Source organism: Vipera berus, assembly GCF_964194415.1.
Source record: "Vipera berus genome assembly, chromosome: 3".
Lineage (NCBI taxonomy): Eukaryota > Metazoa > Chordata > Lepidosauria > Squamata > Viperidae > Vipera > Vipera berus.
The window spans coordinates 49,676,504-49,702,702 of record NC_138204.1 but is presented as its reverse complement, the minus strand read 5'-3'; the positions used below and the strand labels follow the sequence as shown (position 1 = coordinate 49,702,702).

Below are 26,199 nucleotides of genomic sequence, written 5' to 3'. Positions count from 1 at the left end.
GCTGACATAAGTTGGAGCAAAACCATCATCACGATAGCTACTTTATGTCAACATGTACATTTAACCTAAGTGAATAAGTGAAGTGTAGATAATTCGAGCCAATTTCAAGGAATCCAGAAGTACTCATCCCTTAATCAAAGCACTAGATTTTAAAAGAGGACATGGTTATGTGCCTTCAAGGCAGAATTAATTTGTTTCTGAAACACCTTTGTTCATGTTTAAGCAATTTTAAAAGATAGAAATCAAAATTGTAATTTTCATCAAAAAAAATTGGTTCAAATAGTTTCCCTTTATCCATTCAACAAATGCTTAAATCCAGTTTGGGAATATAGTTTCCTTCCAACCAGCAGAATGATTTCTCACTGTTCCTTAAATCAAGAGACTAGTTCTCCCATTTGTTTTGCTGCAGCAATCTGCACTTTGCCCTTAGCAAAGCCCCAAGTCTACTAGAATGTCAGTAACTGTTAAATTCAGCTGATTTGCGATCAGAGCTTAGATGAATGAAAACAAACATTACATTATGCCAAAATGATGTCTCCTGGTGCAGCTCTTGCAACTGCCTTAAGGACCTCAAGCACAGAACAGGGATGACTAAGTGCTAGAATTTTCACCCTCCATTGCTTCCCTCTTGCAAAGCATCTCTTGTCTATCTCTCTCATACACCCTGACACCCCCAGCATGCCTGACTCATACTATATGCAAATAAGGGAAATTGAGGGTCTTATTGTGATGGAGGTTTTGCTTTCTTTCTGTTGAAACTGAAGTTAGAGACACAATCGTATCTTCAGGCAGAAATGTAAGATGGGCTTTGAAATGATGGGGAGTTTAAAAAGCAGAATTCCCAAGCAGGTGCTCCTTAATCTTCAACCACAACTACTTTAACAAGCATCTCCTGTTGATAAATCTGATTTAATTTGCTGAAAGAGAGCTAGTTTTCAATTTTCTTTCAAAGGGAAAGAAAAATGCAGTGAAATTTTCTTGGATGAAGTATGTCAGTTTTGCATTTATTCAAAAGATGATCAGGATGTGCAAATATCCCTCAGTTATATATTTCACAATCTTTTCCTGAACCTGTCCTTCAAATTTTTCTTGCAGCCATTTAAGGAAGCAGAGTCCTTCTCTTTCCCTCTCCTTTTTTGCGTTGGTATGACACAAGCTCTACCTCTATTCAGGATTCTATCTCTTCTTATCGGTTACCTACACTTTTGAATGGTGTTGATATTTTAGCACAATTTGTTTTAATGGCAAGAATAGGATTTTTTTTCAGAGCTCTTCAGTCCATACAGTCACCACAGAAAGCCATGGAGAGCACAACATTAATTGGGACTATTTGATTGTGTCAAATGAAACATAAAACCAGGCTTAAGATCAGTGTGGGGAGTGCATCCATGTACTTAGCTTCCATTGTATACAGTTAGGAAGATAAGATAATCTTTATTGCCATTTTTTTTTACTGTGGGCACAACGGCACACATCAAAAATGAAATTTAGTTGCCCGCCCTCAAAATGAAACACATACATGACACATACCTAAAACATACTATAAACAACATATGTATAGACCCACACCCCTACTTATACATAACAATAAAATATTAAATGCTGTCCATCTTGAATATATATATCACAAACAGGAGGGAAAAAGCAATAAGAAGGGTTTTTCTGTCGCAAAATAATGGCTGGTTCTGGGTACTGTCAGCAATGAAATACGGAAAATAGATATTATTTCCCTATTTTAGTCTATATATTGAGTTCTACATGTTAAAAAATCTACCTATGAATCATAGGAAAGTTGGTTCTAGATTAAATAAATTATGTTGATAAGAAAGTTGAATGGACAACTAAGGAGAAAATTGAACTTTTTATACTTCAGTCAAACAAGATTAGAGTAAAACCATTCTAAAGTAACAGATGCCATCTTTGTTCAAATTAGCCTAAGTACTTACACTGAGATTACACTGATATCATTGTGTTTCCTAAACAGTTTTTTTCTCTTGATGCCTGAGTCCTTAAGTAGCTAAGAAGAAAAGGCCCTGTGACTTCAGTGGAGCTGAGCTTGCCTATACATTGTCATCTCTGGTTTCATCAAACCACCCCCCTCAGGATATTGAGTGGTATCCTACCCAATATGGGAAGCCTACCCTATATTTAACTAAAGCCCTGGGGCTCATCAATATGTTTGACCTGTGGGAGAAGGCAAGGCAAAAAGAAAGATTGCATCATTCCAACACAGCTGCATAATCATTCCTCCCAGCTGCCTTTCTATCATTTGAAAGTAAAGAAGGAATTCATAGAGAGAGCATGGAGGCCTCTGTCTCCCCTGTGAGCTTTCTTGAAAAGAGAGATGCCATCTAGCGTCATAGTACTGTACATTCAAAGCACTTGAAGAGTACAAAGCTCATGCATGAATGTGGCAATAACAAGGTGCAAGTTACAATTTTGCTGAGAAGAGAGCAAAGTCTGCCACCCCAAGTCATAACATTCATGCCTCTTAAGTTCAAAATAAAAGCTAAGATTTTTGTCTGTTGCTACTGTGTTCTGGGCTTTAGTTTATGCTCCATCCCTGCTTCCAGAAAGGAAGGCGCTGGTCTTGAAATTTTTAGTGCATGATAATAGTTGAAATATTGTAGGTTATCATTAAACCAACACTTCACCTTTATTCCATGAACTGACTGGATTTTCCAAGGTGCTCAGTTATGGCTCTGGAGTCTAGACCAAGGGTGTCAAACTGACAGCCCATGGGCCGGATGCATCATGCCGAAACTGCACCCACCCCAGCTCCGGCAAGGAAAATAAAGTCGCGATACGTCATGATGTGGCGAGTTTGACACTCCTCCTCTAGACTGAGATAGAAGAGGTTTTCTGATACAAAACACCATCTTCTATATATGAAGAATGCTGCCGGCATCAAGTTCCCTTTGTCCAGTGCGCTCCCACAGGGAGGGTCTTCTCAGGGTGCCACCGGTAAGAGATTGCCGGCGGACGACACCCAGGGATAGGGCCTTCTCAGTGGGTGCGCCTGCCCTTTGGAACCAGCTGCCAGTGGAACTGAGGACTGCCCCCGACCTCCGTTCATTCCTCCGGGACCTGAAGACCTGGCTCTTCGAGCTCTCTGGCCCAGGCTGAGAATTCTAATTTTAGCTTTAATCTTAATTTTAACTGGGGTTTTATTTATGCAGGGACGAATATAATTTTTTTTAATCTGTTTTCAACTTTTGTATCTTTGTTTTTTAATTACCCTGTAAACCGCCCTGAGTCCTTCGGGAAAGGGCGGTATATAAATGTAACAAAATAAATAAATAAATAAAGAAGGATGGAAAGAGTGAGGCCATACCAGCTAGCAATTCTAAGCATTTTAAATAAAACACACTGGAGGATGCCTGATACAGAAAACTATTCAAATATTTCTCTTCGTGCCAGTGAGCATGCTAGGAACTTCTGGATGTGATTCTGATGTTTCCTTTGTGCATGCAGGCTTATTTTGGATTATGAAAGGCTACATTCCCTCTCAAAGTACTGTGTATTCATTCTACAGAGGTATTGATTGAGTGATACAATATTTCCTGTTAATAGGACAGTCTTCTGCTTTCAGTTCCTGCCTGCTCTGTCATCTTTATGTCCAAACAGAGGAATTTCGAAGTTCTCAGTCAGCACTGGACACTTTATCAATAGCCTTTCCCTGTTGAGGAAAGTAATTGATGGATTTGATTATACAAACAGTTATATTGTGCATAGAAAAAAGGAGAAAGTGAAAGGTAACCCATTTTGGAAAGAATGAGTCAGCATGGGAGCAAATTTTCATTCCTTATGTAACATCTGTCTAGAAGCTAAAGATTTTCCATATTTACCAATATTTCCAATTTAAAGGTTTAAAATCTTATGGAATCTACCACCATATCCTTCACAGCAATGCAAGAACCTCTTTCATTCTCTGCTGTCCATCTTCAGACTGCTGTTTCCTATCAGGCAGCCAACTTTATTTAGGTTGCTTTGATAGCACTAAGCATTTCTTTTTCTGTTAGAAAGATGTGACCAGTGTTGGGCATTTTCTATAAATCAGACAATAAAATGAGGAGCCTGCATTCCTGAATATGCATCTATTAGAGTATATATTTGGGGAGGGGAAACAAGACTGCTAGCAACAGCTATGTTGTAACAGCTAGTAACAGAGGCAAGATGGGTAGCCTATAAATTTTATAAATAAATAGTTTGGACATCTGTCTTAAAATATACTTTTGAAAATAGTACTGCAGAGCTGATTCACACATGCATGTAGCTAAATGACATGATAACTGAAGAGAACTGAGCATATACAGTTATACAAAGTCTAGCCCATGTCATTGGTATGCTAAATTTTAAAAGATCTTCAAAGGAAGTCTAATGCTTAGAGAGAGGGGGAGTTGGCAATATTATAATTTCCCTAAAAGGCTACATTTATAAATAAATTGTCATCCTTCCATATTCTTAAATAATTTTACATATCTTCATAAGTGTATGTCTAGAATTAGAATTCTTTATTGGCCAAGTGATTGGACACATACTTTGCACTTAAGTCTATTACTTAAGTACAAATAGAGTAATTTAATCCATCTTCTCATGTATAGCTTGAAGTGCTAAATATGTGGGTATTTATAAGTTCTGCGATATTGCTTCCAGTTTTCTAAAGAATTCTTGCTTGTAAACAGCTTTTGACTTATTGATGGCTCAGATGAATGTGTGAATATTCAGTTACAAATTAGTTATCAACCTTCCCACTTGGCACATTCTAAAAAAGGAACTCCTGCTCCAAAGGGTTCACCAAGAGTAAAACTGTATTGAAAGATCCATCTAGATACAGCAGAAGCAAAGTCAGTTCTGAGGTTTTCCCTCGGAACCGACATAAGTGAAAAAAAAAATCCCTTTTGTTCTCTGGGCCACCCACAGGTCCATTGCCCACCAATTAAACTCAGTTCTTTTGTTTCATGAAAACAGTCTGTGCCGTTTGAATAGTTGAGCAACTTGACCTTGGTGGGTAACTCTTCTCAAGCAGCAGAAGCCTCTCATGCATTCCTCCCCCCTCCCTAAGAATTTACCCAAAAAACCCCCTCCCTTTTCTGTTTGGCAAATTGCAAGCCAAAACCAGGGGCAGGCAACAATGAAGCTGAGTCAGCTTTGACAGTGTACTTAAGGTGATCCCAGGTAGTACAAATTTCTGCCTGGTAATACAAATTGTGATGCAATTTTCTTGCCATTGTATCATCTGACTATATAATCACTGAGATAGAAATGTAGGAAGTCACATTTGCTGTTGATCTATTCTATACTTTACAAGATTAAAAACAGGGATTGTTTTGTTACAGATATTGAATGCAACTTTTTAAGTGGTGAAGATTATATGTAAAGCAAAATTAATCCTGATAGGAACCCAGTTGGTATCTAAGAAAAGGATCAGTTAGTTATACGCCTGGGACCATTTCCACATAGAGCTTTGTTGTCTCTACTACATTGGCATCTTACCCCTCTGATTCCACATCATTGTTCTTCTTGGGCAGCAAAGATGATTTATTTCCAGCTTAGCTGTGATACAACATAAATTGGAAATGTTTCATTTCCCAGCTGGAAATAGTAGAACTCTGTATAATGATGAGATGACCCATTTTTCTATTGGCTGGAATATCCCAATCTCCACCCCACCCCGATACACACATTTATTAACTTTTAGCATTGTTATTCTGTTTTGAAGAGTGGAATCATTCATTGAGCAAGAGAAGGAGGATGCAGAAGATTGTCAGCTTTTATCATTATATCAACTGCATTGATTCTCATATGGGCAACAACAGTGTTGACATTGTCTGCTCCAGTGCCATTGTCTCTAATTGGTCAGCTGGAGAGAGCCCTGGGGCTTCTTAATGCTTCAAGGTCAGCTGTAATGAGAATAAATGTAAGTCACTTTCAGATTTGGTGAGTGAAACTGTTGGTGAGCCCCTGAGCTTGGAATTGCTCTGACATTACTGTACATGAATTAGATCCTATCTCTATATATCTATACTGGGGATGTCCATATGTACAATAGCAAGTTGATGGAAGCTGTAATCCAAACTTGGCACTACTAGTGTCCACCTTGTATGTTCCCTCTCTCTATAAAGAAAGGATAGCTTGCCCTAGCTGATGCTATATTGAAATGATCCATCTATATAGGCAAAGACAAACATTTCTTACAAATATGCAAATATGGAAACGGGGCCTAGAGAGCTGCTGGAGGTCTAGCCGATCCGAACCCGACCGGTTGCGGTTAAGAACCTATATTAGGTCTTATCTCGCAGCGATGAGGGTGGCGAGGTGTAATTACTTCTCCACCCTCATCGCGTCCGCAGATAATCGCCCGGCCGCCTTGTTTAGGGTGACTCGCTCACTTCTCAATCAGGAGGTGAGGGAGGATCCCTTGCAAGGTCGTGCCGAGGAATTTAGTCATCATCTGTCGGATAAAATCGCTCGGATTCGGACCGGTTTGGACTCCAGCTGGGCAGAGTCAGGCGATCAGGACACGGGCGGTCTTGTCAATGTTATCTGGGAAGAGTTTGATTCTGTGACCCCTGATGAAGTGGACAGGATTATGGGGAGGCTGAGCTCCTCCACATGTTTGTTGGACCCGTGCCCTTCCTGGCTGGTTTATGCAGCTAGGGAGAGGACACGAGGCTGGCTCCAGGCGGTTATATCTGCTTCTTTGAGTGAGGGTTATTTCCCCACCGTCTTGAAGGAGGCGGTGGTGAGACCTCTCCTCAAGAAGCCTGCCCTGGACCCAGCCGTTTTGAACAACTTTCGTCCAGTCTCCAACCTTCGCTTTCTTGCGAAGGTTGTTGAGAGTGTGGTGGCGCATCAGCTCCCTCTGGTCCTGGATGAAGCGGATTATCTGGACCCCTACCAATCGGGTTTCAGGCCCGGGTACAGCACGGAGACGGCATTGGTCGCTCTGGTGAATGATCTCTGGAGGGCGCGGGATAGGGGACATTCCTCTGTCCTAGTCCTATTAGACCTCTCAGCGGCTTTCGATACCATCGACCATGGTATCTTGCTGCGGCGTCTCAGGGGATTGGGAGTGGGAGGCACAGTTCTTCAGTGGTTCTCCTCCTATCTCCTGGGACGCTCGGAGTCGGTGTTGGCAGGGGGGCAGAGATCGGCCCCTAGGTCTCTCGTTTGTGGAGTTCCTCAGGGGTCGGTTCTCTCGCCTCTCCTGTTCAACATCTATATGAAACCGCTGGGTGAGATCATTCGTGGTTTTGGAGTTGGGTATCATCAGTATGCCGATGATACCCAACTTTTCTTTTCGACCCCAAACCACCCCAGTGATGCCCTCGCCGTGATGTCCCGTTGCCTGGAGGCGGTTCGGGTCTGGATGGGGAGGAACAGACTTCAGCTCAACCCTGACAAGACTGAGTGGCTGTGCATTCCGGCATCCCGGGACATTCCAAATGTTCCATCTCTTTCTATGGGGGGTGAGCTCTTACCCCCCGTGGATAGGGCTCGCAACTTGGGAGTCCTTCTAGATTCACGGCTTACTTTGGAAGAGCATATAGTGGCCGTGACTAGGGGGGCTTTCGCCCAGGTTCGCCTGGTGCGCCAGTTGCGGCCCTATCTGAACCGGGATGCCCTGTGTACAGTCACTCATGCGCTCGTGACCTCTCGCCTTGACTACTGTAATGCTCTCTACATGGGGCTTCCCTTGAAGACCACTCGGAGGCTCCAACTGGTACAGAATGCGGCCGCGAGAGTTGTCTTGGGAGTTTCCCGGTACTCCCATGTTACACCTTTGCTCCGCGAGCTGCATTGGTTACCAGTTGTCTTTCGGGTGAGGTTCAAGGTGTTGGTCACGATCTTTAAGGCCCTACATGGCATGGGTCCGGGTTACCTCAGGGACCACCTGCTGCCGGCATCGACTCCCCTCCGCCCTGTGCGTTCCCACAGAGAGGGCCTCCTCAGGGTGCCGCCAGTCAGGGAATGTCGACTGGTGGCCCCCAGGGGGAGGGCCTTCTCTGTGGGGGCTCCGGCTTTATGGAATCAATTGCCGGTGGAGCTCCGGATGGCACCAGACCTTCGAACTTTCCGTCGGGGCCTGAAGACCCATCTGTTCGAATTAGCTGGTCTGGCCTGATGGGGGATTATGGGCTTTTAATTGTTTTTAATCTGTACTTCTGTTTTAATTGGGCATGGATTTAATTCTTTTTAATTTTTGTATAGTGTTTCTTATGTATGCCCTGTGAACCGCCCTGAGTCCCACCAAGGAGAAGGGCGGTATATAAATCAAATAAACTATAAACTATAAACTATAAATATGCAGATAAAAAGAAAATCACATTCCATCCATGATCATTTCATTCTAATTCTCTTCTTTGATATTCTTCTGATAAAAGAACACAAGTTGAGGCTGTGGATGAATATATTCTGTGCAAACTCTTATATGCTTATTTAAATGGTTGTTTTGCTACTGTTTCTTTTTTAGCTTTGTATCTAAACAGGCAACATTGTAAGATGAGGGATTTTGGAAGGGGAAAAAAAGGCTTGTAAAGTTTAAATAAAACCAGTAAACGATCTGTTAGTTCATCAAAAACCAAGCGCACAGCTATCCTGGAAGAGCATAGAACATTTTCTTTAATAAGATGGGCTGTGCAGGGGCATACATGGGTGTGCCTCCTAAACTGGCCACCTAAATATTCATAGGTCTACATATACAGCTCAGTCCCCTGCGCTTAAAGTTGTCATCCTATTTTTTTTAGTACAAATTCTCTGTTTCCCTTTCCTCTGTACTCTTTATGCACAGATGGTTGAAAGCACATACGCAGCTGATTTTTATTTGAATTGATGCTCTTATGTTTCTGAGGTGGATGAGACATTGTAGGCAGTGTTATTTGCCAGCTTATCCTTGAGGGAAACATGGCCCAAGCTCTATCAAATCACAGCAGGGCAGTAGTTACTGCTGGAGGAGTACTGCTGGGTTCCTCTGCAGGGAACAATTGTTTCGAAAGAACCTTGACAAAGCAAATAGGCCACTGTGGTCAGGACCCATGTCCAGCACCATCAACAGAAATGTATGAGGTCATCACTTGAGAGGCCAATCTGGCCTGGATTGCATTGCTTTCCTCTTCTAACACTATTCAGGAGATGTCACTGTCATAAAAGCATGTTTCACAAACTGTCTTTTTAGATTGTAAACTAGAGAGTACAGGGTAGCTGCTTTTATTATATCAACCATTTTGGAAAACTCAATGGGCAGTTGCAACTATTGTAAATTTGGTGGCTGGATAAATTGGCCCTCAAACAGATGTTTAAATAAGTGTAGGTTGACATACTGATTACATTCCATCCTGAACAGAGATGGATAATCTAGCATAGGGAATTTGGTGGTGTCCACATATTTTGCATACTACTGCACGGTTACCTCTCCAGGAATGTGAAGCTTATAGAAGATAATATTTGTAAGTCAGGGTTGAACTGTGGGGTCATTAGTGCTACCTGAGGTTGGTAGTTTTCTTGCAGATGTTACATTACCAAATTTGGTAACATCATCAGTACTAGAAGGGAGTGGGGTTTGCTCTTTTTTAAAAATTATTATTATTTTCTTGTGGCCTGCCCTGTCAGTGTTAGGGGAAGTAGTCTTGGTGATTCCTTGATTAGACTGTTGTTTACCATTAGTTTGTTTGTCTGCATTGGTTGTTCCTTGATTGGGATATTGTTTACTTCTTGATTGTTGGTCTAGTATTAATTGGTGTTAATAGCTGCTCCTTTGGATGTTGATTGCTGGTTGGGACATGTTTCGGACTTTTTGTTGCCCTTTTGGCTTTTTGTCTCTTCAGAGTGATATGCAGATGTTGTTTATCTTTATATACCTATTGATGGCTGATTTGTCTGAGTGCCAGGCTTCCAGAAACTCTCTGATGTTTTTTGAACTTGGGTTGACATAGCATGCTCACAATTTCTCAGCTGAAACTATGGTCCGGTCTGTCCATGTGTTTGAAATTAAAGAGTTTTCATCAAAAGAAAGCTTAAGAGAGCACCATGTCTAAAGCTTTCTTGGCTTCTCTTGTGTAAGAGAACTCTCCATCGATCTTTTCTGCTGTCATTGCGACAGAAAATCACTTCTTTAAAACTTGTTGGAAAATAAATTTCTTCTAATTGAGAAATTTGGGGAAATCCTTTATCATCTCTCTACTAAAAAAAATGTTAGAGAATATTGAATACCACTTGTGCCTCGCACGTGGCAGCGCCTAGGTGATTTTGGTCTCCAAATCTAAATAGGATGGAAGATCCCAGTCTCAGGGTTATAAAGTAGGCTGGGAAGTTTAAAACATCCATAAAAGAAATCAGTAGAGAATTACTTCTATATTGCAAAAAGAAAAAAGACTATATGGACATGATTCAGGAGTTTAGCAGGAATTAAGGGAGACCTTAATGCAGTGTTTTTCGAACTTGGCAACTTTAAGATATGTGGATTTCAGCTCCCAGAAAAGGTTTACAACTGTATTTATAATGTGTCCTTCCACATTAGGACAAGATTTATTGATTAACACAGCTGTCAATAACATTTTACCTTGTATAGCAGGACAAATCCTGCAGTGGGGTTATATCAGGGCAGGAAAAGGAACACAGGGCTCTGTAAATGCAATAGGGCTGGTTGGAAGTAAGTAAAGTAAGGGCTTTCTAAAAAAGAGATTGTAACTCATGTCTAAAATTATCCATCTGCACCATTTCTATGCACGCCCATAGAGTTTTCTGTTTAAATGTAAAGACAAGAAATTCAAGAAAGGAAGAGGATGGATGCAGAGGCAAAAATATATTGGTATTTCAGTTGCATATACTTATAGTTGGATTAGGCTTCACTGAGTGTAATCAGAAACTCAAGTTTTGCCCAAATGTTTCTTAAAATGTGCTTTTGAGAAGGGACAGCTATCTTAAAAATTATTCTGAGAGGCAATTCCAAGCATTTCAGGCAGTAAGGGAACAGGAGTTCAGTCCTAGCTTTCTGTACAAGGAAGTATGTGGCATTTTCTCTGGCATTAAGCTAATGGATTTCTTGTAAAGTAAAATATGTTGGGCAGTAGATTACCCAAATTTAAATTATCATGGGGTGGAGGAAGAAAGAGAGAGAATTTGTGTTGAAGCATACAATACCGTCACTTGTAGGTATCATTAGTATTCATGAAATAGAATTCTTTCTGCTTCCTATAACACAGTGGCATCACTATTTTTCTAGCAGCCATTTCCACAGGATAAAGGGAGCATAGTAATGTTTAAGAGAATTTATTACTATTTAAAAAAAAATTCATTCAAATTGTTGATTTCATTATTTTGTTGTGTGTTTTGCTATGTATTTTTGATCAAAAACATGAAAGATACATAAGATGCTAATGTGTTAAACAAGATCAGTGTTGTTATATGACCATGCTAGCTGGGGATGACAAGGTGGGGACAGCTCCACATTTCTTGTTTGGGAAGATATTATGCCTTTCAGTCCTGCAGTAGTTTCATTTTTTGTGCAGCGTAGTTTTTCTTCCCTTCTCCTAATGATAAAGGCACGTATTCCATGACTTTCTAAAATGCCACCTATTCTCTGCAAGCAATTGACACTTTCAGCAAATGTTTATTGATTAAAAAAGTGCTTCAGCACATCTTTGCCAGAACTGGCTTCTCTTGTCTGCCTGCCAGGTGAGGTTAGTTCCTTTTGCTACTATCCAGCAAAATTACTTTTTTATGCATGCTTTATTATAGCAAAATAAAAAAAAAGGTGTTGGTTTGTATCATGAACTAAAGCTGCATTGTCTGTGAACTAAGAGGCCTAATCCTTGCTACAGTATTTTGATAGGTGTTACACAAGGAAAAAAGCTATCTATGGTTGCCAAATGAATATTAATTTATACCAGCAATTAAAGTACTGAGTCATAGTTTGAGTATGCATGCATATCTTTCTCATACATTTTGTGAATCAAAAACTGATAATCAGTTGAATGTTAAAATTCAGCAAGAATGACAACACTAATTCCGCAGTGACTGACAATAAAGGTGTTTGTGTGTGTGTGTGTGTGTGTGTGTGTGTGTGTGTGTGTGTGTGTGAGAGAGAGAGAGAGAGAGAGAGAGAGAGAGAGAGAGAGAGAGAGAGAGAGAGAGAGAGAATGTAGCCAATAAGGAGGAGAAAGAAATAAGTGCTAGGACTGTGAATCCAGTTTTATAATTTTAAAGATAAAATAGGTGTTATATTTTTTAAAATATATACTATTTCCTGATGTTTTTAAAATAATTCCAGGATTAACTTGACCTTGAAAAGGAGGTGCCAAGCAAGAATTTTAGCAATTTTAACATCCAGGCAACACTCATTCATTTGTAGCTTATATGACAAAAACCATATGATTTGGAATCTGAACCAAGGTTAAAGGCAGAACTCAATGACCACCATCACCTATGGCATAAATCAGTGTTTTTCAACCTTGGTGAGTTGAAGTCCATGCATCTTCAACTTGCCAAGGTTGAGAAGCACTGGCATAAATGACATTTCTTCACCATGGAATTTTTTAGGTATTTAGGGATTTCAACACATTTGAATTGCATCAGGTGGGATGAAGCTGTTATAAATAGTAATTTTTCTGCACCAGCAATCTATATTTCTTTGTCAAGATTTATAATCAATATTCATCAGAAAGCTGAAATCATAATTTTTCATTTTTAAGCCTTTAGTTAGAACATCTCATTCTCTGCCTCCATTAATAAAAGAGATTTTAGGAAACAAGTATATGAAAACTGAAATTAAAATGTAAAACAAATACTCAAACGTAGTGGCAAATAAAAAATTATGATTTTCCAGAAACAGGAAGTAATTACATTGTGTGTGTGTGTGTGTGTGTGTGTGTGTGTGTGTGTGTGTGTGAGAATGGGTAGAAAAGAACCCAGACTTTGTTTTTGCAGCTTTCTAATCACAAATAAGTTGGTTCTAAACATTTAGTCTGGGAAGCACCCTTAAAAAGAACTTTCTATGAACCAGGAGAATCCTAATACAATAGCAGCAGCACAGCTTTTAGGAAAACATGAGTAGACATGACAACAGGTAAGATTTTATCCTACCCTAGTGTCTGACACACACACAAACACACCTCTTCAGAGAACTGATGAGATTTTCCATTAACTAGACACACTCAGTGCAAAGAAGGACATGGAGGGTGATAAGGAATGCTAAGTAGTTTGCTTTATTTTTCTTTAGTATGGACTGGATTTAGAGTTTTTCTTTGCTTTTGTTACTGCAAGACCTGGGGTAGCTCAGAGTATAGAGAGTGAGTTTCACTTTTTATCTTCAACGTTTCTGAATTACCAGAAGTAAAGTCATTTTTCAAACTGCTTGATAGAGATCAGAGAGTGAAAACAATGATAATGCAGAAATGCCAATACACTGGGCCCTGGAACGCAAGAATCAGGCTTAAAGTCTTTGACTTACGATGAAAAATATAGAGAGATTAAGGAGAAGTATCTATGATCCTTCAGATTTGATAGACTATAACAACCAATATCTTTGACAATTACAGTTGTTTCATGCTAATGAAAAATAGAGTTTAACAGTGTTGAGGGATAACAGAGGTCCATCTCCTAATAAAATATACTAAAGAAAGTTTATATTTTTCTGTATTTATAGTGTTCAGAATTGGTATATTTGCTGCAGCCATGTTTTGAACAGTGAATATTTGCTCTGAGAGCTACTAATGGAATAAATAAGGAAAGTACATATGCCCAAGAAACTAAACTAAACAGCATTCATACATTGGGTGAGATTATAGCTTAACTATCTCTTTTATAAAATATAATTGATTTGATCTGCAAATGCATTAAACTATAAATCTTGGTTTACAAATGAAGTGAAATGAATCCGTACAATAGGCTGGACCAAATACAAACTAGCCACATTTTATTTAGTGTGTTGTATGAAGTATGACAATTCAACAACAAAACAGCAACAACAAAGAGAGAGGGACGGAAGCCCCAACCATCAAGGATACCAGATTTTTGGAGATCATATGAGCCAATGCTGATGCAATGATTTACAATTCCCAGTAAAGCATCAGTGGTCATTGAATCTGAATTTGTTTTCTCAGTCCGTATCTAAAGACTCTTATCATTTGTGCATAGTTAAAATATACATATGCTACTATGACATGTAGTTTAAATGCAAATCGAGCAGCTAAAAAAGAATGAAATAAAATAATAGTCACGAGCAGCTGCTCAGCAAGGCCAACCTCTAATGCCCCTATTAAACATTTTCTGCTGCTCTAATGTCAAATCTGCCATTTTCATTTCACATTATCATGTCTCTGAGTTGCAATCTACATGTATTTAAACAATGGCCTCTAAAATAAAAAGATTGGTGCTGTTGAGGACATTGTCGTTAATCAGCAAATACACCCCCCCATTGGTGGAGGGGCTCCATCAGAGAACATTGTGCTTATTGGAACTTGGGTTCTTTCTCTAGTTTGGCTCAGGCACAGTACTAATTAAAGAACTGAAGGAAGGAACGCAGCAACCTGTGATAGTGTCTATTTTTAATGTGCCAGAATTAAAATAGAAAACATGATTTCATGATTCATGGCACTGTACATTTGTAATAAGTTCCTGGCCAGCCCTATTCCGGGTTCAGATTAATTATGTTTGAAAACTGTTTTTCAATTTTATATATATCCATGTTAGGACAAGTGAGCAAAGCTGCATTATTGCTTCCTTTTATTCTTATCCTAATGCTCATTTATTCTGTCTCATGCACACTTTTACATATTTGCAGGTACATTCATCCTGTTATGTGTATAATCTGAGGCACTGGATTGCATATGCTATCAACTTTTTTTTTTTTTACTACTAAAATAAAACCTCTGATTAAAATCCTGAAAAGGTGTTGTGGTTTCCTGCCATTTTGAGAGTAAATATATGAAAATGGTCAAATAAACAAATCTGTAAAATAGATTTTACAGATGAAAGAAAAAGACCTAGAAATCACCTCCCAAACCAAGAGAAACACAAAATTTTGAATTTTGAAGGACATGATCTCATCCAATTTGCATTATAATCCACTGAAATTGCAGGCCCTGCCTAACCACTAAAAGGTTGCTCAGCTCTGTTGCATGTGGTTACCAGTGTTAACAGTTGTGATTTCAACAGATTCTATCCATTCCCTCTCCAGCTGCTGTGTACCAAATTTATAGGCCAGTAATTCTCAACCTGTAGTGCATGGACCTCTGGGGGGGGGCTACGATGTCATCACAGGGGGTATGGGAATTATTGAAGAAATGTTATGATTTAAGTCTTGAGTCAAGTCTTGGGAGTCCATGTCCATGGTCCATGGCCACAAAAGGAATTAAAAGGGGATCCACGGTGAAGAAAACTTTGAGAACCACTGCTATAGCTCCTCACCAAGACAGTGGAGAAAGTCTTTGGTGTCTTTACTTCTGTTTTATATCTATTTTATCTCCAACCTTTCTATTGCTCTCTTACTCTTCCTTCAGCTGATATCTCCTGTGTCCTTACTTCCACAGAATTTTTTTGTTCAATATGTGTAGCTCATCATCAGCATTCTAGTAAAGATGTCATTCTACATTCTGTTGTTTCAATGGGAAGAACAATCTGGTGGTGTACTTCTAGTAGATATGCCGTGTTTTCTTAGATTGGATAATTAGTTTACTCAGTAATTAAGTAGCTAGCTTACTTGCTGACATAAACAGACACAAATACATTGTGGTCTCATTGCTTTTCTGTGTCTGTTCACAGCTCTGATATTGCTGCTATTTCATACCTAGCCAATCAGAGATTGATAGGAAAAATTATGAAGGATAGGATTCATATGAAAAGGGACAATGGTTTTTCTCTTTTGAGAATTCTTTATTGATGCACGCTATAGGATATGTTCCTCATATGGGAGAATGATACTTGAATTAACTCTCATCTTCCACCATTGGATGACAACTGTAATAGATGGGTAATAACATCTAAGAACTGACAATAAATCATTCTAGTTCAAGAGTATGAGGAATTCCTCATGCCCTCTAGATATTTTTGGCCGTGATTTATTATCCACAGTGAACATGATCAAAGGCTAAGAACAGTGGGACTATAATTAAAAAACAGACCATTTACTTTTGCTCTATTGCCATAGCAAGGTAATGTTGCAACTTTAATGCCTGTCATGCTATCTGTATTTTGCTTTTGGTGGTACTAATAAGAAAGTGCATAGATTCAGGAAGACTGGTATATTGGTACTTATGCAAGCTGCTTCTTGACCTCTTTTTTCATAGGCATATCACTATCAAGCCTTCACTGTTTTATTTGCCAGTGGGTGTATTTTTCTGCATGGTTAATGTATAATTATGGATACGGATTATATTGTAAGTGAGCTGCTACCCTTGCCATCATGATTAGGTATATATTACAGGCATGCATGTTTCTTTACTTCAGTTATATATTCCTGAGAGCTACATGTTTTCTGCTCTTTATCTACCTATAATGTGTATTGCTGTGTCTGAGTATGCATGTGTGTATTGCCAGATGAGTTGCTCTCTCAATCCACTTATGAATCTGCACATAGCTGTGCCAACATTTGAGGAATGCAGTCAGACATTTATTTCCAAGGGTGGCCTGGACTGTAGTTTCTGATAACAGCAAACCCCCTCGAGGTGCAATTAGTTCCACTGCAGTGAGCTCTAGCTTTTGTGACGATCTCAGAAATTCCTGTAACCATTTCAGTACAGAATCCTGCATCAGTTGAGCCTGCCAAAGAAAAATTCCTCCCTCTTTTGCCCATGATTAAACTCATGGATCTCCTGTTCCAAACCAAGAGGAGCAGAAGTATTTGGGGTTAATCAGTAACTTCTTTCTTAAAGCAATCATTTTTGGCTGACCAAGATATAGTCTGTCTAGTCTTCATTTCTAAATTGTTAAGTCAGTATAAATGGATTCTTGTCACCTCTAAGCTAAATTGCATAGTACCTTAAGGGTCTTCTAGCACTGCAGATGGCAATCAGTGCATAAGCACATTGTCAAGGCTCTAGGATTTGGATGCATCAGTGTCACTTTCCAAGTGCTGCAGTTAAGCAATTCATCCCATCTTTGTTCACCTCCTAGGATTTCTGCTTGTGTCATTTTGCATTCTGGCAAACAGCTGATTTGGGGATCAAGAACATTTTGTAGCATGGACCATATAACAGTATAAAACTAAGTCAGATTTCACATGATGTTGAAACAATACACCAGAATCTTTCACCAATGAGATGAAAAGCTATGAGACATGAAACTGATTCATACATGCAAAATGCATGTTGCCACCAATAGCTCATATGGCACTTTTCCCAGCTGAGGATTTTTATATTGATACAGTGTGCTGATTGGCACCTGTGGCATTTGTTATATCCAATCCATTCCAATTGCAAATTGAAATTCTTTTTATATTGCTTCACATAATATGGTGGAAGTCACTCTGATATTTCACTTAAATACTTACAAAGTATTGTATACAAATAGGGAAACTAAGAGAAATCCTGTGTTTTTAATACAGTAATTGGTGTTCAGAGGAAGAACAAATACACTTTTTCTGTCTTGATGTACAAGAATTATACCCACAGTTTTCTTCTGCCTAATAGAAAGACCTCTGCTTTCTCTTAATCAGCCTCTCTTTTCATTGCCTTATCCCAGGGGTAGGCAACCTTGGCTCTTTTATGACTTGTGGACTTCAACTCCCAGCTGACTCAGGAATTCTGGGAGTTGAAGTCCATGAGTCATAAAAGAGCCAAGGTTGCCTACCCCTGCCTTATCCTATGCATGGATGGAAGCATAGTCTCCCCATAAGATCAAGTTGCAATTACTAGAAAAATGTCAAACCTAGGGCACTTGTAACCCAACATATTTAGATGAATTGTGCAGGGATCCAGGTTAAGGGAAGCTCGATCCAGATTAAATCCACCTTCCTTTGGGCATGATAGGAAATATATGTATGAATCTAAATAAATATTGATCAGGCACAATGTTTGCCCAGCTCAGCATCATCCGGGGAAACCATTTATACAGTAACAGGGCTGGATTCTAGATGAATGATTAGCATAATTTTCCATATATGAACTCCCATATATAAATCAGAATTGGTTTTAAAGGAGTAACAGCCCAGTGAAATGAAATGCATATTGTTTATGTAGGGATGGGAGGAAGAAGAGGTTTAAATCTACTATTGTCTCTTTTTTGTTATCATTGAGAGCATTTTTTAAAATTTCAAATTGATTTTCTTCCTGAGTTTAATTTGCTGCAGATAGAGATTGGAAAAGACTCTGGGACTGCAGAGAAAAAGGCAGATAGTTGAGGCACAACAGAAAAGAGGGCAGGATTTGGTTACATAAGAGAGAGTAGTAATATTGCTATTCCCTATCTGGTTTTCTTCATTTTTCTCATCTTCCATCTATCCTATCTACAACCATAACCATCCAAAAAAGGTGCCGGAACTCCGTTCTGGGCATTCTATGACAAAAAAAGCCCTGTTTACATGTATCTAGGACTTTAGTTTCCATCATCCCTGTCCAGCATATTTAACAGATGTTTTCGCTGAGAATAAGGGTTGCAACTGAATGACAAAACTTAAGAAGTTTATGGTTGACTGTTTATGGTTGACTGTGTTCTATAAAAGAGGAGGTGGAATTGCTCTCTATATAAGAAATAATTACATCTCTATAGAAATAGAGCACAACAATGATGAAAACTGTAAACACCCAACCAAACAGAAGAAATAAATGAACTTTTTGCTGGTCAAGTACGTAAGAAACACATCACAATAGCAATGGGGGACTATTACTACATTTATGGCTTAGAAACTAACAAATTTTGTAAGAAGCTGTGGCCTTCCTGTCTCTTGCGTAACAGGAGAACAATCTAAAAAAAAGAGTTGCCCAAAGAAAAGGATATAGAAGCACAAACTGATATAGCTATCCTTAGTAAGGTGGGTAACTTGAAATGGCTGAGTAAATACAAATGTACTTTTCAAGTGGACAGTTATTTGAAGTTACAACTCCCAAAACATCTTAGGGAGATATTTATGAGAGCAAGATTCGAACAGCTTGACACAATGGTCAGATATGGGAGATTTCATACTATACCGTACAATGAGTGTCTCTGCATTTACGGAGCGGCAGAGGTAGAGGACCTGGCTCACATCCTATTTGACTGTTGTCTGTATAAGAGGGTGAGAGACAGGTATCTTGGTCTATATACCAAACGAATGACCCATTGGGATCCCCATATCAAAATAACTTACCTTATGTCCGGTCAGAACTTGAAAATAACATTTAATGTAGCACAGTATTTAAACAAAATGATCCGGTTAAGATCTGCATATTTTAATTTAATTTATTGAGATTTCTATACCGCCCTTCTCCCTAGGGGACTCAGGGCGGTTCACAGGGCATATATAAATAACAATACAAAAATTAAAAAACAATTAAATCAATGCCCAAGTTAAAATAAGAATGATAAAACAAGCCTATAAAAACCCATATACCCCCATCAGGCCAGACCCGCTAGTTCAAATAAATGGGTCTTCAACCCGCGACGGAAGGATCGGAGGTCTGATGCCGTCCGGAGCTCAACCGGCAGTTGGTTCCATAATGCCGGGGCACCCACAGAGAAGGCCCTCCCCCTGGGGGCCACCAGTCGACATTCCTTGACCGGAGGCACCCTGAGGAGGCCCTCTCTGTGGGCACGCACAGGGCGGAGGGGAGTCGACGCCGGCAGCAGGTGGTCCTCGAGGTATCGCGGACCCATGCCATGTAGGGACTTAAAGATCATAACCAAAACCTTGAACCTTACCCGGAAGACAACTGGTAACCAATGCAGCTCACGGAGCAAAGGTGTAACATGGGAGTACCGGGAAACTCCCAAGACAACTCTCGCGGCCGCATTCTGTACCAGTTGGAGCCTCCGAGTAGTCTTCAAGGGAAGCCCCATGTAGAGAGCATTACAGTAGTCTAGGCGAGAGGTCACGAGCGCATGAGTGACCGTACATAAGGCCTCCCGGTCCAGATAGGGCCGCAACTGGCGCACCAGGCGAACCTGGGCAAAAGCCCCCCTAGTCACGGCCACTATATGATCCTCCAAAGTGAGTCGTGAGTCTAGGAGGACTCCCAAGTTGCGAGCCCTATCCACAGGGGGTAAAAGCTCACCCCCCCATAGAAAGAGATGGAACATCCCAGGTGTCCCGGGAAGCCGGAATGTACAGCCACTCAGTCTTGTCAGGGTTGAGTTGAAGTCTGTTCCTCCCCATCCAGACCCAAATCACTGGGGTGGTTTGGGGTAGATTGCAAGGGCGACTCCGAAATATAATGTTATCATATTTTATCTCTATCTTAAATTATTGTACATTATTACAATTTCATTTTAGATTGTATTTTATTACTATTTCATCTTAAATTGTATTTTATTTTAATTCCATTTTAAATTGTATTTTATCAAATTCCATTTTGGATTGCTCTTATCAAGTTTTGGTGACGGTTTGTTGCTGGAACTTTGCACTTTGATATGGCCCAAGGGCTAATCAATAAAGTTGTTGTTGTTGTTGCTTAGAATGAGGATGGCCATTTACATCTCCAGAGTCAAACATGCCTCTATCAATCTTGGAGCCCTCATCCAGAGCTCCTCCAAAGTGGGCAGGATCAAAGTTTCAACACATTTGAGATTGATAGTTTGCCTTAAGAGATTGATCAATATCAATACATCAAAATAAACAAAAAAGAAAGAAATTGCCAAAGTTGGGTCTATTCTTAGAAGCAAAATAAATCCCCCTAAATCCTCCCTCAACTCCCAAAATACAGCCAAATATTTTGAACAGGTCATTCCAATGACATGATATCACCAGCCTTAGTCTCTAGCTGCAAAAAAAACAAACCCTCATTACCTTATTTATCAAGCCACTGTGAAGCAAATTATGAATTAATGCAACAGAATTCAGTTATACACACAAACACACACACAAAAAACACTGTACTGCAGGCAAAATCTTCTTTCAATACCAGCCTGATCAAATCTATTGTATTCAGTTGAGTTTAAAATTGTTCATTCGGTGCTGAAAAATCTGGGTAACTACAAAACGATACCAAAAGGATACAGAATGCTTAGCCATTTAAAGATATGTGTAATATTTGCACCCCAAATCCAGTAGTCCTAATAATCTTGAACTATAAGCAATATTCTTGTCTTCTTCAATTAGCAAGCTCCAATTTGATTTTATCATTTTGGATTTAAGACAATTTTAGAACATTCTGTAGGAATTTTAATGTTTAACTTTAATATTAAAGAAAGTATTTCCCTGAAGAATAACTTTGCAATGTAACTTTGCAATTGTAATCACGCAAAAGCCTGGTAAAGGGCCGATTCTAGTAAGTTTTCCCAGCAATGTTCTTGTTTGTGTCATGTGACCTGCTACTGAAGATATCACAAAATATTTATGGAATATTGAAAGCAACAAAAGCGCATAGCAGTCCTCTTTGGGAACCTTGCTTACACTGTGTATATTTCTGTCATGTACAATTATTTTTTGTAACTGATGAAATATTTCTAAATTCTCTTTATGAAGTGCTTCTTATTTAGCAGATGTTTCCAGAAAGTTGGAACAAGTTTTTCAGGTTTTACTTTTAAGCTTTACTATCTGACATGGTGGCATTTAATTTATTATGCCTGGAAACTGCTGATATGGAGAAAGACCTTATGTCCCTTGTTGCTTGTTCTGAAAGATAATAATGCACATTGAAAAGGATTCCCGTAATAAATGACCTCTGGGGGGAAAAAGAAGACAAATCCAGACAAATAGATTTGTATCCTGCTGAGAGAAAATGTTTGAAAAGTGGGTGTGCTGGATAAATAAAAAAAAAATTCAGAACATGGTGCTGTTTACCATAAGGCAAAAGGTGGAAGGTTCACATAAATAGGAAGATAATAGAAAATCATGCATTTTGTCTCCCAGAAGGGCTCTTCCTGTTTTCAGGAAAAATTCAGATGATTATTTCTCCTACATATTTGTGTTCTTTCCTTGCAGCGCATGAGGTCTGGTCCTGTTGGCATAGTGGCTGACCCCTTGGTGATAAATAACCAGGGCCACAAACAATGTCAACTTCCTGTGATGAGTCTGTGGCATCCATTGAAGAAGTAACTGACAGCTTCTGGGAGGTAAGGACCTCCCCTTTACATGAAAAAATGTTCGTGATTGGCTGACTTAACTTAGTAAGAACCAGCCAAATGCAAAACAGCTTTACCTCTTGAGGAGGCTGAAACCCCAAGGAACTAGGGAACACAGTCACTTCAAAAAGTAAATATTTTTAGAAAGCTTCCATGAGAAGTTTCCAAGGTTCTATGAGATTTTTCACATTTCTTCCCCTGATATCAGAGACCTCCACGGGAAAAAAAAAATCAAATCCTTGCCTGTTTCCTCCAGAAGCTTTCTAGAGAAGTCCTTGTGGAGAGGAGATGCAAAGAAAAAAAAGCTGCATTCTGCTTTTTTGATCTGAACAATCCCCCTCTGTCTGATCAGCATGCTAGATGTGATGTTTCTGAAGCTGGCATTAATAAATTCCACCTCTCTGCAGTGAGAAAGAGATCTCATAAACAGATACTTTAAAATGATTCAGAAAGAACGAAAGAAAGGATGGGCCACAAACATTTCTCTGTCCTGCTGGGGCCTAAAGTGCTTTACATATACCAACGCCTTTGATAGCAGAGTATTTCTCAGATTAAAGTTGGTTTGCACCACCAACATCCAGGTGTTGGCAATTAGTTGTTTCTTTTTAAAACAGATGTTCAAAAACTACACATTCAGTCTGCTGAAATACATGTCAAAATGACAAGCATTATTATTGAGAAGGAGTCTAGAAATTGTATTATGACAACAATAATAATTTTTACTTATGACCATTAACTTATGAAATACTTTGGTAGGATTTCTACCTTAAAAGATAAAATATACTTAAATTATAATAAATTAGTGATAAATAATTTTGCTGATCAAAAAGGAGGCCATATTCGGCCATTTAGTAAGAGAGTGATGTTGTAAATTTAGGCTTAGTAAAAGTTATGTTGAAGTTGCTAAAAAAATAAGTGCATTGGCTTTGCTCTCATTCTTAGTCAAGTTAGTCCTAATTTGCCAGGTAGCCAAACCTGATTGGCTGGTTAAAAATACAGCAACGTCACATTCATGGAATGATTTCTAATTAAGTGGGGAATCATTGTGATGAAAGAGCAAAAAAGTTCAGGCTAAATTAGAGAAGAATGGTAGAGTGGCAGATTGCACAATCATTGTGAGCACATACAAAAAAAATGTTTTCCCTGTTTTGCAGGAGAGGAATCAGGAAATGTACTCTTTACCCCAAAAATATACCTTTCATGCTGAAAAGAGAATAGTTGAATTTTAGCATTGCACTATGGCAGAGTTCTAAGACCTTACAATAATTGCAAAATGTCCCAGTGCTACATCAGGTAGCAGATTCCGAGGGTCTTACTTAGTAAGCCTTCTGATTCCTTCCCAGTACTTGTGCAAATGCAGCAAATTTCACCTATCGGGTATCTGTTGTTTGAAGGGAAGAGTCAGACTCAGAATGTTCTGTAAAGAGGCAGAAGAATACCCATGGCAATCACATTTTTAAGAGTTTTTCCTTTTTTGAAATCAAATGCCCCTCTTTTCCTCTATCTCTCCTGTTCTCCACCCTCTGGCCTCCAGGATGATTCCTGGAACTACACTTATTCCAGGCAACTATTCATGTGTCTGGCAGGTGGGGAATTATAAGCGGACAGTGAAGCGGATTGATGATGGATATCGGCTTTGCAATGATCTGATGAACTGTGTCCATGAACGGGCCAAGATTGAGAAGTCGTATGCTCAGCAGCTGGTTGATTGGGCCAAGAGGTGGAGGCAACTGGTAGAAAAAGGTATTCTAACTCTTTCCTTGTAATAGCATAGAAGAAGAGTAGGCTGGGAAGGAGCTTTTTCAAAGGCAAAAGGTTGAGGGTATTGCAATCTACACAACTGTATCAGTTTTTTTCTCTTGGTTTAACCTGGACAATATGGGGGAGAAGAGACCCCAAGGAGTTTTTTTCTTTCAGTTATTTTCGTTTATTTTAAAAGGAAAGCATGACTGTTCATAAACTGTTGTTACCCTATATTTGAAGTTTGTAAGTTTCCTTAAAGGCAGTTTTGTGGGCCTTTCTAGGCAATCACTTCTTAATTTTGACAGATATTACTTCCAGATAAAAGTGTGGCCCAAGATTATTGCAATAAAACAGTTCAGATTTAAGAATAGTATGTAATATATTTATTAAGCCATTCAGTCAAAATGAGCCAGAGCACTACTAGAAGTTCACAAGTTTAGCTAAATATTACAGTTAAATGAAATGCATGCTTATTAAGAACCTAATCCAGTTCAGTGGAACTTCCTTTCCTGAAATGTATATACTGTATAAGTATAATCTTACTTGTAAATATATCGCAGTACATATCCAGTAGTAGCATGGTATCCTTTTCTGCATGATGAAGGAATAACAAAAGGGAGCAAGCTTATAGGCAAACTGATGTCTTCCAAGCTTTTGCACCTTGAATACCGATCAGATCTGATAGCATGATCGATGGCAAGGGGCTATGTATTTCATAATCCAAAACATCTGGAGGGCAGCAGGTTGTCAATGTTTAGCTTCATAAACAGCAGGCTCTTGCAATTGCTTTGAGGACTGAGGAACTGAATCCTGGGAGGAATGAGTATTTAACCATCTGCCATTACCACTTCTTCTGTCTTCAAAGCAGCCTTGATGTTGTTTATTAAAAAATAAACTCCCTGATCTTCCACTTTAGGACTTTTAGGATGGCTCTCATGATTACTGATTTAAATATCAGTATAAGTAAATATGAGTCACGTAAAGTGATTGGATCTTTTACAATCACAAATAATGATCACAAAATCTGCAACTAGGGTATCTGAGACGCTCTGAGAGTCTCCCTTAGGCTTCATCACTGCAGGCTTCTCAGCTCTCTCAACAATTCATTTGTTAATAAAGTAAACAGTCTCTCAACTTTTGAAAGCATTATAGGAGCCTTCAGTCTGTACAGAAAAAAATGGGCTGTTATTTCCGGATGCTGAGCCATTATCCCACCCTTACTGGTAATGTTTCTGCATAGGTCCCCAATATGGCAGTTTGGAAAAGGCATGGATGGCCATAATGACAGAGGCTGACAAAGTCAGCGAGCTACACCAAGAAGTTAAGAATAGTTTACTGAACGATGATTTTGAAAAGGTGAAGAACTGGCAGAAGGATGCTTTCCACAAACAGATCATTGGAGGCTTCAAGGAGGCCAAGGAAGCAGAAGATGGTTTTCGGAAAGCACAGAAACCCTGGGCCAAGAAGATGAAGGAGGTAGGAAGGAGTGGACGAGAGAAGATAACAAAGGACCTCTTAACTCTAGTTACTTTACAAAGGAAAGAAATCCATCAATTTCCATGGACAGAGGTTGAGATAGCCTTTCTTTCATTGATAACAATTTTCCAGTTATGTTGAGATGAAAACTTCCCATTGTCAGACTGACTGGGATTTTGGGAGCTGCAGTGCAGAATCCTATACATTTGGGGGGCAGCAAATTAGCATGGGATGAAAACATGTCTGTTGATTCTTAAGATAACCAAGGCAGTATAATAAGAAAATCTTAATGCAACATGGAAAGGAAATGTTAGTGTTGGGCCATCGATTTATAAAATCCCTTTCTTTGTGGTTTAGATCAGGAGCTTTCAAACTTTTCTAGATTGCAGAACCTAACAGTAAAGAAAAAACAAAATTTCCTAGAATTTCTGACCAAGAGGCAAAGTTTTAGTTCAGAATTTCTCATTCTTGGTCATTGAAGTCCACACCTCTTCAAGTGGCCAAGGTTGAGAAACATTGCTCTAGTTTGGCTGCATTCAGTTGAACCTTTTCCCCCACGTTCCAGCCTTTCATAGAACCCATCAGCCTCTTGTGCAATCATGAAAACTGTGAGTTGAATTACATCCATAGATACTACATGAAGTAATACCTATATGCAGATAAAAATGATAAAAAATTTCTCAAGTTGAACTTAGTACCTAAAAAATGCAGCCCTGCAGTTTTGTCAGCAGTGATACAAATGTAGTAGGCCATGATATTCTTCCAAAATAAGTTTTAAAATAAGTT

The 26,199-nt window shown here is 39.2% G+C and overlaps 1 protein-coding gene across 5 annotated transcripts in view; it reads left to right on the top strand.

Annotated features, from left to right (window-relative positions):
• Positions 1–26,199, top strand: part of PACSIN1 (protein kinase C and casein kinase substrate in neurons 1) — a 49,818-nt gene that overhangs the window by 12,641 nt on the left and 10,978 nt on the right. For 2 of the 5 annotated variants that reach the window (XM_081322457.1, XM_081322456.1), the window contains exons 2-4: positions 22,055–22,185; positions 23,781–23,937; positions 25,178–25,413. In XM_081322457.1, coding sequence (XP_081178583.1) covers positions 22,123–22,185; positions 23,781–23,937; positions 25,178–25,413 — 456 coding nt within the window. In that variant the 5' untranslated portion in view covers positions 22,055–22,122. Of the gene's footprint in view, positions 1–16,388; positions 16,411–22,054; positions 22,186–23,728; positions 23,938–25,177; positions 25,414–26,199 lie in introns of those variants that run through there. The other 3 variants (XM_081322460.1, XM_081322459.1, XM_081322458.1) reach the window with 2 other exon arrangements.